We start from the raw sequence: 15,318 nt of genomic DNA, 5'->3' as shown, positions 1-15,318 counted from the left end.
CATGATTATTTACACAAAACGCAACAGTTTATAGAAGAAAGATGACAGTGATTTTCCATCACCCTCTAACATCCGGATACACTCACTTTAGTGAAGAGGCTCCTGGGACAGTATCTAGTGTGCACCACACAGCTGCTCTACTACAGCAGGCGGAGGTAGGAACACCCGAGGGGATGTACAGTCAGAGGGCAGGCCAAACCCAGGAGCCAGCTGCTGTCCAGAAGGGTCTCAGGCTTCTGGAACACACAGTCCCATCTATAGTGGAGATGCAGTCGCAGAGCCAGGGACTATATGAGGGGATGTCGGTTAGCATCCAGTACCTGCAGGTGCAGTTAGAAGAGTCCAGCAGCAAGAGGTGGTGCCGACTATACGAGTAACCAGGCCAACACTGCAGGGCTGGCGTTCATGGTGGAGGCATTGAGGTCGACAGTCATGCCTATGGATCAACACGTCCAAGGCACGGGGAATTCTGTGCCAGAGCCACCTGGACATCGCAGCAGTGCTCCTGAGTGTGGCCCAGTCACAGCTGGCCATGGCTGGGAACGTTGGTGGCATTGCCCAGGCGCTGGCCGACAAGGCGCAGATACAGAGGAAGAGAAAGGCCCAGAAGGCCGTCAATGGAGACCCAGGTTGCAGGGTAGGAGTCACAGCGGGCCGCCTCCACTCCTGCTGTACCGCCTGGGGAACCACCTAGTCGTAGCGTCAGGGCCCGTAAGGCCAGAAAGTAAGACACCAGTTGAGTTGGCACGGGTTCAGGGCACAGCTTAATTATAGGGGCTAGGGCACAAATTAGAATATATTTGTTCACATTCAACCCCTGTTACCACTGTTACAACCTGTCCCGGTGCTCCGTCTGAAGGGTGTGAAGGGTAGGCTGGTCTGGACTGGCCCGGGCACAGGGAGGTATGGGGGGACCCTGTAGGTGGTCTGGGCTTCACCCCCCCCCCCCCCCCCCCCACCCCCCCACCCCCCAAGACCGTCTTCACCACAATCACCTCCAAGCATTCAATGGCACTCTGTGTTGAAATGGTCAGGTCGCATGCAGCGGTCTCCCAGGTGGACGGTAGAAATTGCTACCATGGGCAGGCCAAACAATGTGGAGCAGGTTGTCATCATCCTCCAACCCATGGACCAGACCCGCTGTTACTGCCAACCCAGGGCCCCCATCCTGTAGTGCGAAAGGTATCACAGAGGGGGTTGCAGGCGGGTGGGTGGTGGGAATGAAGGTGGGCGGGATGTGGTGTCCATGCTCATGGCCAGTCCCGCCCACCCCCCAGTTGGTGAACCTGGAGACGATCAGAGCGTCCCGTGCGCGTTGGCCCAAGCACACACGTCGTGTTGTCTCCTGTCCCCGCCTGGGCCCCTTGTCCTGCTCATCCTCGCCCTCCTCCGCATCCTCCTCGTCAGATGAGGCCTGCCATCTTCTCCAGCACACCGCCCCTCTGTTGCACGATGTTGTGGAGGATGCAGCATGTTGCCACAATGCGGGTGACCCTCTCAGCGTCATATTGGAGGGCCCCTCCACAGCAGTCCAGACACCTGAACCGCATCTTCATGAAGCCGAAGCAACGCTCGATCACACTCTTGGCCGCTGCATGGGTGTCGTTGTAGTGAGTCTCTGCGCCAGTCTATGGCCTCCGGATAGCTGTCATCTGTCCCGACTGCAGTGGAAGACCCGTCGCCCAGGAGCCAGACACCCAGCCTGCATGTCAGGAATGTCGAGTGTCCCAGGGTAAAGGCATCCTGCACACTTCCCGAGTCTCGGGCACAGACGTGTATGATGCGCAGCTGATGGTCACATATCAGCTGCACATTCATCGAGTGGAACCCCTTTTGGTTAGTGTAGAGCAGCCTGTTATCCTCAAGTGCTCGTAGACGGACATGCATCCCATCGATCGCCCCCAAGAACTGGGGCATAATGGCGATGGTGGCAAACCCCGCTGCCCGGCATCCAGGTAGGCTCAGTCCACATTGAAATGGATGTATCGATGCGCCTGGGCATATGAGATCCCAAACAGGCCCCCACTCGGGGCCTGGAAGGACCCCAACGTGTAAAAGTTCAGCACTGCCTTGACAGCCACCAGGAGTGGGTGTCCTTCCCCCATTCTCCCGCGGTGCCAGGTGTGCTATCATTTGGCAAACATGTCGCACTGTCTCTCTGCTCAGACCGAGTCTTCAACTTCCCGGTCCGGCTGGTCCTTGAATGACAGGTCGTGCCGGTATACATGAGGCCTCATGCGGCCCCTCCTCACGCTGGCCTGTTGGGGGGCCGGCTCTTCATTCTGGGGGGCTGCCTTCTGTCCCTCTACGGCACACTCCGCTGCTGCATGCTCTGCTGCTGGAGCTTCCTCTGCCTCCTCAAGCAGCGCCAGCTCATACAGCTGCAGGGCATCCCCCAGGGCTGCAGTAACTATCAAGTCGGCCACCATTGCTGGTTGAATTCCAATATCCATTGTCTGCAGGGGACGAAAGTCCGACATGTTAGCATGTTACGTGCCCCGGTGCCCAAACAGGTCCAACATGGTGGCACTAGTTGGCACCGCGGGTTCTGCCCCCGCATGTCCCTCCCTCCCCATCCCTGCACCCCTGACCTCGTCAGTGGCAGGCACCGTAGGGGCCTCAGGCCCTGACGTCCACCCCTGATGCCAGGGGTACTGTCGGCTGGCACTGTCTCCACCAAGGGTATGCACCACGGCCCCAGTAAGGGCTACTGATTTGATTTGATTTATTGTCACATGTACCGAAGTACAGTGAAAAGTATTTTTCTGCGGTCTAGGGAATGTACACAGTATGTACATAGTAGACAGAAAAGTGGGCGTTGCCCTGGGTGGGGTGGGGTGTGGGGGCGGATGGGTGGGGGCACCCATATGGCCATGTCCCTCTGCAGAACCAGGGGCCAAAGTGGGTAGTCAGTGGATGCGCAGCGAGACAGCCACAATCCCGTGGGATGTCATCCTGGCCACTCGGCCTGCTCCCCCCCCACACAGCCCGTGTCCGGCCCGGTAGCCTGCAATCACTTCTCTCTGTGTCCTACCTCCTCTCTCTCTCTCCCCCTTCAGCCACATCGCTGGTTTCACGATTTTTAAAAGCACAAGAGAACTGTGTCATTGGGAACTCGGCCCATCGGAGGAGGAGAATCGCAGAGGTACCGGAGAATACCAGGTCGGACCCGCTACTGATATGCAAACTGTGTTTACTGTACATGCGTTCCGGTACGCATTTATCCTGCTGTCGAGGTGACGGAGAATTAAGATTTGCTGTCAAATTTTGGAACATATTCTCCACAAATCGCATTTCGCGATTTTGGCATCAATAAACGGAGAATCCCACCCAAGAGCTTTAATTTATCTAGGTCGATGTGCAAACATACACAAGGGGCAGCATAAATGCACTGACCTGAACAGAACACTCCTGCATCCTGGCTGTGTGTGCAGTTAGTCCCAGCTCGTGAGTTGATGGAGCATTGGTCAAGGTTTGGCTCCTTCCCATCACAGCTCACATTATGCCACCAGATGCTCCCAGTCCCCTCTCCATAGGATGCATCTCTTTCTACTGACAGGGCTGTCCCACAGTTTAACTGTCTGCAGACCACGTTTGCTGCGTTAATATCCCAGCTATTGTCACAGACGGTCCCCCAGATGGAGTTGTGATAGACTTCAATTCTCCCAGAGCACATGCTGCTACCATTCACCAGCTTTACAGGCACTGGACCTGGAAAAGAGATGAGAACATAGTTAAGTTGGTCTGGGCCTGAAGGTAGTTTCAAAAGAGATTTCAGTTGAACATTGTAGCTCAGGATCATATCTCCTTACAATGCGGGTTAGCACAGAGAACATAGAAGACCAAACAAACAAGAGGAGGGTATTCAACCCCTCACAGTGTGTGCTACCATTCAATAAGGTCACGCTATCCTAAACTTTTCCACTCACAGAACCCTTTTGACCCCCAAGAGCCAAACTACAAAGTTGATTGTTTTCTTGCAATAGGTACAAACGTACACAAACCTAATTGTTGGAAGTCTTCTTGTATGTATATTTTTACGATAATTTAAACGTTCTTGGTTGGGATTCACTCAGCCCACGCCGGTTTGGAGAATCGTCGGGCCGGGCGCGATTTGTGAGACACCGCCCCGACATCGGTCCTCCGATTCTCCGGTGAGTGGAGAATCGGCGCCATTGACGGCGGCGCGGTTGGAGCGGCGCCAGTCGGGGGCCGCTCTACGCGACCCCACCGCCGATTCTCCGCCCGAATGGGCCGCCAAGTAAGCCCGAGTCCCGCCGGCGCACTTCATATGTGGTCCTACCCGGCGGGACCTCGGCGTCCACCCTGTCGGGGGCGGCCTGGTTTGGGGGGGGGGGGGGGGAATAGGAGGGGTCCGATCCCAGGTGGGGCCTCCACCATGGTCTGGGCCGCGATCGGGGTCTACCGATCGGGGGGCCAACCTCTCCTGGTGGGGGCCTCTTTTACTCCGCGCTGGCTCCTGCAGCCCCATGCCATGTTGCACGGGGCAGGCGCGGAGAAGGAGCGATCGCAGCGCGTATTCGTGGCGGTCGCAATGCGCATATTCGCGCTGGTCGCAGTCAGCATGCGTGCATTTGCGCCGGTCACCGGTATCGGCAGATGGAGCGGCGTGAGTCGCTCCAGGGTCGTGCTGGCCCCCTGTAGGGCAGAGGATCGCTACACTTAGCGATCCAATGACGCCGTCATTAAACTCTCTGGTTTTTACGATGGTGTCAGAATGGAGAATCCCGCCCCTTGCCTTGTTGTCAATTTAATGGGAGGAGTGTTGCTGTTCCTTTGGTTCAAATGGGGAGTGTGTAGCTGGAATACTAGGTTCACTCGCACTCACTCGCTCTCTCTCTTTTCTCATACCCCCCACCCACCTCGCAGGCTCCATAGTCACCTTTGCTCCCCAGTCTGTGCTCACCTTGATCAGTACAATTTTGTTTCATGCTATTTCCAGCTAGCCCAAAATGAGGCTGGATTCTGATTGGATGAGCTGGCAACAGCATGAAACTTAAATTGTATCGATCTGTGGAACCCAGTTTGGGAACCCCTGAAATGGATCATGTCTGATCTGTATCTTCACTCCACCCACCTAGGTTCTGTATGCTTAATACCCCAAGCCATCAAAAATCTATCCCTCCAATTTTGAACTTTCCAACTGATTCCCAGTATCAGCAGTGTTTTTTTTGGTGGAGGGGGTCGGTGGGGTGGAAAAGTTGGCGATTTCTACAATCCTATGGGGAAGGAAGTGTATCCTCTTCATTATAACAATAATAATAATTTTTATTTGTGTCACAAGTAGGCTTACATTAACACTGCAATGAAGTTACTGTGAATATTCCCTTGTCGCCACACTCTGGCGCCTGTTCGGGTACACTGAGGGAGAATTCAGAATACCCAATTCACCAAACAGCACGTCTTTTGGGACTTGTGGGAGGAAACCAGAGCACCCGGAGGAAACCCACGCAGACACAGGGAGAACGTGCAGACTCCGTACAGACAGTGACCCAAGCCGGGAATCGAAGCCGGGTCCATTGCGTTGTGAAGCAACAGTGCTAACCACTGCGCTACCATACCACCCATAATGTTTCCTGTCATCCACCTCAATATCAGGCTCTAATTTTCATCTTACATCCCACCAGAGGAAATAATTTCTCTGGGCAGGATTATCAGGCCACGGGTGGGAACAGGGGTGGATAGTGCCCGAAAATGCTGGTGTCAGCTGGTGTGCTCCTTTCCAATGATGATCTTGATATTAACCATTTTAGAGGTGGCGGGTTGAGGACTGGCTGGGCTGCTTGCACCCTTACCTCATGTAGCTGATTAAGCTGCTTAACAATATTATTAACCCCAATTAAAAGATGTCGACTGGAATTTTCAAGTTGCCTCCAGTTTCTCATACTGGAAATGAACAGTTTACTACTTGAAGGTGGGCTCCCAGTCAGTCTTGTGTAGAGCATCTCCCCTCCCCCACAGTAGTGGGCTTGTTGCAAAATCTATTTTTTTTTAAAGCTATCAAAGGTTTGGTGAGAGGGTATCTCCATGTTGAGGCGCCTTCCCTATTCCTTAGCATCCATTGTGGCCTGATGGTCTTCTAAAGCCAGAATGTTTCTGATTGGCCCTCCAGCTCCGGGCTTTCACCTGCCACGCCAATTAAGTGGGCACCTCCGTGAAAATTCCAAATAGCGACCATTTCCTCCCAATGGAGGATTCGGAACCCAGAATCTGTGCCAACTTCTGTTTCCCACTTCTGGAAGGAAAATCCAGCCTTCTCTACCTACTGTATCAAATCCTTTAAACATCTCAAATACTTCAATGAGAACATTGTTTCATGTTCTGTATTAAGTGGAATCAAAGCCTCATCTCTGTAAACTGTACTTGTCCCCAATATCATTCTGCTAAATCTGTGCTGCATCCCCTCCAAGGTCAATAGGATTACTGGAAAAGTAATCCAGAAGAAAATGAAAGTTTGAATCACAAGAGCAAGGATTGAGAACAAACACACATACGGAGCATATTAAAAACTCTAAGCCAAGTAAATCACTCCACTCACCTGAACAGGTCACTCCAATGTCCTCGTTGTGTTTGCAGCTATTTCCCACCTGGGGGTTGACAGTGCACTGATCGAGGGAAATCTCACTCCCATCACACCCCACATCTTTCAACCAGATGTCCCCAGTCCCCTTCCCATAGGTGGTACTTTGTGTTACTGACAGGGCTGTCCCACAATTCAACACTCTGCAGACCACACTCGTTGCGTTAATATCCCAACCATTTGCGCAGACAGTTCCCCAGCTGGAGTTACGATAGACCTCAACTCTCCCGGAACACATGTTCGGACCGTTCACCAGACGTATGGGCACTGGACCTGGAATAGAGATGGGTATATGGTTAAAGTGATCTGTGATTCACTGGATATTCAGTGGAGTCGTCAGTTGGACATGGCAGTCGGGTTTCAATCTCCGATCAATAAGGTTTACTACAGAGAACATTTATGAGCTTAGGAATAGGAGGAGGCCAATCAGTCCTCTGCTCTGTACTGTCATTCAATTAGATCATGACTAAACTGCATCTTAATTCCATCTACCTGACTTGTTTCCACCACCCTTAATATCTTTACACAACCAAAATGTATCAAAAGCAAAATACCGTGGATGCTGGAAATCTGAAATAAAAACAGAAAATGCAAGAAATACTCAGCAGGTCAGGTCACATCTGCATAGAACAGAAAGCCAATCAACTATCATTTGAACTGGGAAAGTTAAAAATGCAGCAGTTGGGGAAGACAAATCAGGAGTGCTGATATGGAAGGTTTCATCATCAAATTCCATCAATGAGAATAGAAAAAGAACAATTTTCAGACCCTACCTGTCTTCTCTTCATCATGGATATCCAATCACTCTGCATTTTAACTCCCCAAAAGAATGGTCTGAGAGCTCTCTATTTTCCCTCGATTGGAGGCCTAAGCAGTTTCCATCAGCACCACCCACCACAGCTTTCCTGAACTTGAAGAACGTCTCCTTAAACTCAACTCGCTTTACATAAATGGTGTTGCTATAGATACCCACATGAATCTCAACTATGCCTGCCTTTTTGTGGGATATATGGAACATTCTTTCTTCCAGTCCTAAATAGGCCCCGTCCCTCATCTTTTTTTCTGGTACATTGCTGACTGTATCAGGCCTGTTTTCTGTTCTTGCCCTGAACTGGAACATTTGTTATCAATATCTATCCTTTGCTCAGAATCACATTGTCCAATGCTGTCTCCATTTCTGAGAATATTCTATCAACCAATTATAGAATCATAGAATTCCTAAAGTGCAGAAGGAGGCCATTCGGCCCATCGAGTCTGCACCGACCCTCTGAAAGAGCACCCTACCCAGACCCACTCCCCCACCTAATTCCCATAACCTCACCTAACCTTTGAACATGAAGGAGCAATCCAACCAACCTGCACAACCTGCAGACGCGAGGACAGTGTGCAGACTCCAAACAGGTAGTCACCCAAGGTCAGAATCGAACCAGACTCCCTGGCATTGAGATGGCAGTGCTAACCACTGTGCCATCATGTCACCATCTAATATTCATATTAGAGTTCTGAATCGTATAACCACCTTGACTACACTTGCTTACACTCTGTCTTTGCAATGGATGCCATTCCATTCTTCCAGTTGCTCCATCTCCATCATTGTGAATTCCATACCAGCTCTTCTGATTTGTCCTCTTTTTTTCCTTCATCAAGGATTGCCCCTGTTTTGTTTCCTGTATCTTTGCAGGGTTCATTTTTATTCTAATTTTTCTCTTGCTTTTGCTTTCGCATTGCAAATGTTTGTGTTTCTGCCATTCACACCTCCTCTAGACACATCTTTTGTGTTTGTTCTTTATCATTTCCACCAATTTCCAATTGGTTCACAGCATCAACAATATTTGGGGAGAGAATCCCAGGTTTCCATTCCCCCTTGTGTGGAGAAGTAATTCCTGACATCGCCCCTGAATGAACATAGAACATAGAACAAACAGTGCAGAAGGAGGCCATTCGGCCCATCAAGTCTGCACTGACCCATTTAAGCCCTCACTTCCACCCTATCCCCGTAACCCAATAACCCCACCTAACCTTTTTATGGTCACTAAGGGCAATTTACCATGGCCAATCCACCTAACCTGCACGTCTTTGGACTGTGGGAGGAAACCGGAGCATCCGGAGAAAACCCACGCAGTCACAGGGAGAACGTGCAGACTCCGCACAGACAGTGACCCAGCGGGGAATCAAACCTGGGACCCTGGTGCTGAGAAGACACAGTACTATCCACCTGTGCTACCCTTACACTCATTTTTAATTTATGGCCCCTTGTTCTGTATTCTCCTTTCAGATGAAATCCTTTAAACTTCTCAAATATTTCATTTTCCCACAGTTAATTGGATGCAAGTTAGGTTGTACAATCTGTCTTCATTATTTAACTCTTTTAGCCCGTGGTATCATATTGATGAATCTGTACTTGTTTCTACCAAGATCAACGTACATTATTGGTACAAGGAGATCAGATACCTGGAGCTGGACTTTTCAATAATGGAGCTATGTCCCCACGTCATTCTCCCATCTGCAGGAGGCTGGCAGGGCCCCCGAGTGGTTCTCGCACATTTTCCCATTGTCTGCGTGGGTTTCCTCCTGGTGCTCTGGTTTGCTCCCACACTGTGCCGTTTAGGTGGATTGGCCATTCTAAATTTCCCCTTAGCAGCCAAAGGTTAGGTGGGGTTACAGGGATATGGTATGGCCATGGGCTTAGGTAGAGTGCTCTTCCAAAGGGCGAATGCAGACTCGATGGACTAAATGGCTGCACTGTAGGGTTCTAATCCAGAACCCTCTGGTAGAAATGTAGCTCCTGGGCTCATAATCCCAACATTGAAATGATAATCCCGGACGCTAGGTAATCCAGGGATCACGGCTGTCACGCCAATGACCTGGGTGGTAATCTAGAGATCTGGATGCTAATCAGGGTCGAAAAACAAGAGTTTCAATTCCATTAGGTCAGTTTGCAAAATAACATACTAACAAGGAACAGCATAAATGTGCTGACCTGAACAGGTAACTTCAGCATCCTGACTGTGACTGCAATTGATCCCCACCCATGGGTTGGCAGAGCACCAATCGAGGGCAGGCTCTGTCCCGTCACAGTTTACATTAAGGGACCAGATTACTCCAGTACCCTGCCCATTGGTGGCACCTCGTTCTGCTGACAGGGCCATCCCACAGTTCAACACTCTGCAGACCACATTTGCTGTTTTTACATCCCAGCCATTGTCACAGACAGTCCCCCAGATGGAGTTACGAAAGACCTCAACTCTCCCAGCGCATACGTTGCTACCATTCACCAGCCGTACAGGCACTGGACCTGGAATAGAGATGAGAACATGATTAAAGTGGTCTGGGACTACATGCACTTCACAAGATAATTCAGTTGGATATTATCATTTGGGTTTCAGTCTTCTCCCAATGCAGATTAGCACAGAGAGAATATGTAGGAAGTAGGAAAAAGGAACAAGTAGAAACAGGAAGAGGACATTCAGCGCCTCAAGTCTGTACTGCCATTCAATAAGATCATGGCTGATCTGTATCTTAACTCCATCCACCCACCTTGTTTCAGTAATCATTAATACCTTTCACCATCAAAACTCTATCATTCTCAGTTTTGTAATTTCCAACTAATACCCAGCATCAATAGCTTTCTGGGGGAGAAAGTTTGAGATTTTGACTATCCTATGGATGGGGACGTGCTTCCTGTCATGTGCCAAAACTTGCCAGGCTCTAATTTAAATATTATGCCCACTTGCTCTAGATTCTTCCCACCAGAAGAAATAATTTCACTGGGCAGGATTTTCAGGCGAGAGACAGGAACGGAGATGGATGTGCCCAGATATGTTGGTGCCAGCCTGCATGCTGCTTCCCAATAATGTTCCTGACGCCAACCATTTTAGACAAGGTGGGTTCAGGACTGGCTGGATATTCGCCCTCATAAGGCATATAGCTGACTAGACTCCTTAACCTTATTAACCCCAATTGAATGATGCCAACTGCAATTTTCCAGTTGGCCTCCAGTTTTTCATACATAGAATTTACAGAGCAGAAGGAGGCTATTCGGCCCATCGAGTCTGCACTGGCTCCTGGAAAGAGCACCCTACCAAGGTCAACACCTCCACCCTATCCACATAACCCAGTAACCCCACCCAACACTAAGGGAAATTTTGGACACTAAAAGCAATTTAGCATGGTCAATCCACCTAACCTCCACATCTTTGGACTGTGGGAGGAAACCAGAGCACCCGGAGGAAACCCACGCACACACGGGGAGGATGTGCAGACTCCGCACAGACAGTGACCCAAGTCGGAAACGAACCTGGGACCCTGGAGCTGTGAAGCAATTGTGCTATCCACAATGCTACCGTGCTGTCCCATACTGACCATACTGACCATGAACAGTTGTGGTGCCTGAAGATAGGCTCCCAGGAGGCCTGCAGAATTTCTACCCTCCCCCACAGTGGTGGTCTAACCACGGGGTCCATCTTTTATTTAAAGTTTTCAAAAGGTTGGTGAGACAGAGCCACCATGCTGAGGCGTCTTACCTTTTACTTAGCATTCATCTTAGCCTGCTGCTCCTCTAAATCTAGAAGGTCTCCGAGTAGCCCTCCAGCTTCAATACTTCACCCACCACCCTCCATGGCAATTAAGTGGGTGCCTTTGTGAAAATCCTAATGAGTGACCGTTTCCTCCAAAGGGAGAATTTAAACCTGGGACCATTGGCAACATCTGTTTCCCACTGCTGCAGGAAAAATCTAGCCTTCTCTATCTACCACATCAAATCCATTAAACATCTGAAACACACTTCAATTAGATCACTGTTTCATGTTCTGTATTCATAAAGCCTCATCTCTGTAAACTGTACTAATTGAACACTTCCCTGTCCCCAGTATCATTCTGCTAAATCCGTGCTGCATCCCCTCCAAGGTCAATAGGGTTACTGGACAAGTAACCCAGATGTCTGGGTTAGTAACCCAGAAAATGAAAGTTTCAACCCCACTCACAAAGTTTGTGAGAAAACACTAATGAGGAGTATATAATAAAATTTAAGCCAAGTAAATAACTCCACTCACCTGAACAGGTCACTCCAATGTCCTCACTGTGTGTGCAGTTCTTCCCCGCCTGTGGGCCAGCAGAGCACTGATCGAGGGAAATCTCGCTCCCGTCACACCTCACGTGTTTCAACCAGATGTCCCCAGTTCCCTCTCCATAGGTGGTATTTTGTGTTACTGGCAAGGCTGACCCACAATTCAACACTCTGCAGACCACACTCGCTGCGTTAATATCCCAACCATTTGCGCAGACAGTTCCCCAGTTGGAGTTACGATAGACCTCAACTCTCCCAGAACACATGTTCGGACCGTTCACCAGACGTATGGGCACTGGACCTGGAATAAAGATAGATACACGGTTGAAAAGGTCTGGGATTATTTGAACTCTTAATGGAGTCATTATCAGCACATTGGAGCCCAGGTATCAGTCTCCTACCAATTGGATTAGGAACCTGAAGAGGCCAGTCATCCCCTTGTGCCTTTACTGTCATTCAATTAGAACATTATTGATCACTATCTTAACTCGATCTACCTGCTTTGGTTCCATCATCCTTCATTTCTTTACACAACAAATGTATCAAAAACAAAATACTGTGGATTCTGGAAATTTGAAATAAAAACAGAAAATGCATGAAATACTCAGCAAATCAGACACAATCTTCATAGACAGAAACAGAGACCAGGGTTTTCCCGCATTACCATGGCTGGGACAGCTGAAATTCCATTGTCTTTCGGCAGGACTACAAGGTCCCAGCCAGTGTCAACGTTACGATACACCTCAACTCTATCGTGACCATTCATCATGATTGGGTAAAGTTGATGGGAGGAGAGGGGAGTTAGGGCATTAAAGGACTTGTTTATGGGAGACCGGTTTGCAAGTGGAGGAACTGGGAGGGCGGGGGGGGGGGGGGGGGGGGGGGGGGGGGGGCGGTGATGTGGGTTGGGGCATGGGGAGATGTTTAAGTATATGCAGGTCTGAAATTTTGCCAGGAAGGAGGTACAGAGCTTTCCGATTGCACGGGCTCCCACACTGTTGGAAGAGATATTGAGAGTGGGGGATTGGAGGATTGGAGAAAGGTGTGGTGTCAGCGATTTATGGGATTATTCTGGGAGAAGATAAGGTATCATTGGATAGGATTAAGGCAAAGTGGGAGGAAGAGTTGGGGGAGGGCATGGAGGCGGGGTTGTGGTGTGAGGTGCTACGAAGGGTGAATGTGTCAACATCATGCACGAGGTTGGGGCTGATACAGTTGAAGGTGGTTTATAGGACGCACCTCACAAGGACGAGGTGGAGCCAACTTTTTAAGGGGGTGAAGGATGTTTGTGAATGCGCTTGGGAGGCCCCCGCAAATTATGTTCATGTGTTTTGGTTCTGCCCAAAACTGGAGTGGTGTTGGAGGGAGATCTTTGGGGTAATCTCAAAGGTGGTGCACGTGAGACTCGAATCAGGTCCCCTGGAAGCCATATTCGCGGTGTTGCGTCGGCTGGGGTTGGAAGCAGGTTCACAGGCAGATATCTTAGCCTTCACCTCATTGATTGCCCAAAGGTGCATTCTGTTGGGGTGGAGGTTGGCTTCTCTGCCCTGTGCCTCGGCATGGCGGGGTACCTGCTGGAGTTCTTAACGCTCGAGAAAGTAAAGTTCGAGTTGAGGGGGAGGATAGAAGGGTTCTACAACTCATGAGCCTTTTCATCATGCATTTTCATGAATTGGATGACATCGAACATTCGTGGGACTTGGGGGTGGGTGGGGAGTGTTGGAATGTATAAATTAATGACTCTTTTTCCTTTTTTCAAAAATTTTTTTATTGCCATTTTCAAAATTATATACATTGCCGTTCGTTTTCATATATTATAGTCACAAAGGATTCTTCTTAGGTGTCTATTTACAGTCTTGATGCACTATCAATTACGACGAGACGAGAGTAGAGTGTAATCGAGGCTTTATTAAGCAGAGATGTGTAGCCTCCCGCAGCTGCTGCCGAAATGGCTGCAGCTCGGAGAGCCCACACATTTATACTCCGCCTACTCGGTGGAGCCTGCAGGAAGGGATCTACCCCCGTACCTGTAGTACAGGAGCCTTACCGTATTACACCTTATATGTGATATATATACAACAGTGGTGACTACCACATTCACCCCCTGTTAAAAAAAAGAGTCCAGCAGGGGTGGTGGAACACTATTTGTATGCATAGGTTAACATTTTAGGGAAAGTTCACAAATTCAGCCGATCAGGTGCCTTGATCCTCCATTGTGAGCACCGCAGTCCCAGTGGCAATGCAGGGGTCGGTTCAGTCGCCGGTGACTCCGGGAGCGTGTCGGCCTCATCTTTATCCCCGGGTGGAACCAAGGGGAGGACGGATCGTCCTGGAGTGGAGGCTATGGTGGGGTGTGCTGGGGGGAGGAAGGGTGGCACCGGGGCAGAGGGGGGGGGACCCAGCTGGTGCCAGATCCCTGAGGGAGACTGTGTCTTGACGACTGTCAGGGTATTGCGGGTTTTCATGGAGTAACAGTACCCTCTCGACCAACGGGTCCGCCTTATGGAGCCGCACGTGCTTGCGGAGGAGAACGGGTCCTGGAGCTGCCAGCCACGTTGGGAATGAAACCCCGGAGGTGGACTTCCTGGGGAAGGCAAGGAGATGTTCATGGGGGTTGCAATAGTCGCAGTGCAAAGTAGCGACCGAATGGAGTGAAGGGCATCGGGAAGGACCTCCTGCAGCGGGAGACCGGGAGATTCTTGGGCCGCAGGACCAGCTGGACGGCCTTCCAGACCGTCCCATTCTCCTGCTCCACCTGCCCATTTCCCCAGGGGTTGTGGCTGGTCGTCCTGCTCGAGGCAATGCCCTTGCTAAGCAGGTACTGGCGCAGCTCATTGCTCATAAATGAGGATCCCCGGTCGCTGTGGATGTAGGCGGGGAAACCGAACAGAGTGAATATGGTGTTGAGGGCTTTGATGATGGTGGCAGACGTCATATCGGGGCATCTGGAGTATTTGTCGACCACATTAAGGGAATACGTTTTTCGGTCGGTGGAGGGGTGGGCCCTTTGAAATCCACGCTGCGGTGTTCAAAGGTGCGGGAGGCCTTCACTAGGTGCGCTCGGTCTGGCCGGTAGAAGTGCAGTTTGCACTTCGCGCAGACCTGGCAGTCTCTAATGATAGTCCTGACCTCCTCAATGGAGTAGGGCAGTTTGCGGGCCTTTATGAAGTGAAAGAACTGGGTGACAGAGAGCGTCGTGTAGGGTGTGGAGTCGGTCCACTTGTGCGCTGGCACATGTACCTCAGAATAGGGCATCGGGGGGCTCGTTGAGCTTACCGGGGCGATGCAAAATCTCGTACTTGTAGGTGGAGAGCTCGATCCTCCACCTCAAGATTTTATCATTTTTGATCTTACCCCGCTGTGTGTTGTTGAACATGAAGGCAACCGACCGTTGGTCAGTGAGGAGGGTGAATATCCTGCCAGCCAGGTAATGCCTGCAATGGCGCACAGCTTCTACGATGGCTTGGGCCTCCTTCCCGACGGAAGAGTGCCGAATTTCGGAGGCATGGAGGGCGGGTGCGTGAAAAGAATGCCACGGGCCTGCCTGCCTGGTTGAGGATGGCGGCCAGAGCAACATCTGATGCATCGCTCTCGACTTGGAATGGAGCGTCTCGGCGACCTCATGCATCGCGGCCTTGGCAATGTTGGCCTT

At 50.5% G+C, this 15,318-nt stretch overlaps 1 protein-coding gene across 3 annotated transcripts in view; it reads right to left on the bottom strand.

The window, feature by feature from the left end:
• The window catches only part of LOC119963342, a 320,297-nt gene that overhangs the window by 190,254 nt on the left and 114,725 nt on the right, over positions 1–15,318 (bottom strand). For all 3 annotated transcript variants that reach the window (XM_038792342.1, XM_038792344.1, XM_038792343.1), the window contains 4 exons: positions 11,653–11,967; positions 9,582–9,896; positions 6,560–6,874; positions 3,397–3,711 (listed from right to left, as the gene is read on the bottom strand). In XM_038792342.1, the coding sequence (XP_038648270.1) occupies positions 3,397–3,711; positions 6,560–6,874; positions 9,582–9,896; positions 11,653–11,967 (1,260 nt within the window). The remainder of the gene's footprint in view (positions 1–3,396; positions 3,712–6,559; positions 6,875–9,581; positions 9,897–11,652; positions 11,968–15,318) is intronic.

This window comes from Scyliorhinus canicula, chromosome 3, assembly GCF_902713615.1.
Source record: "Scyliorhinus canicula chromosome 3, sScyCan1.1, whole genome shotgun sequence".
NCBI lineage: Eukaryota > Metazoa > Chordata > Chondrichthyes > Carcharhiniformes > Scyliorhinidae > Scyliorhinus > Scyliorhinus canicula.
Note: the sequence above shows the minus strand (reverse complement) of the source record. Positions and strands in the feature narration are given on the sequence as shown.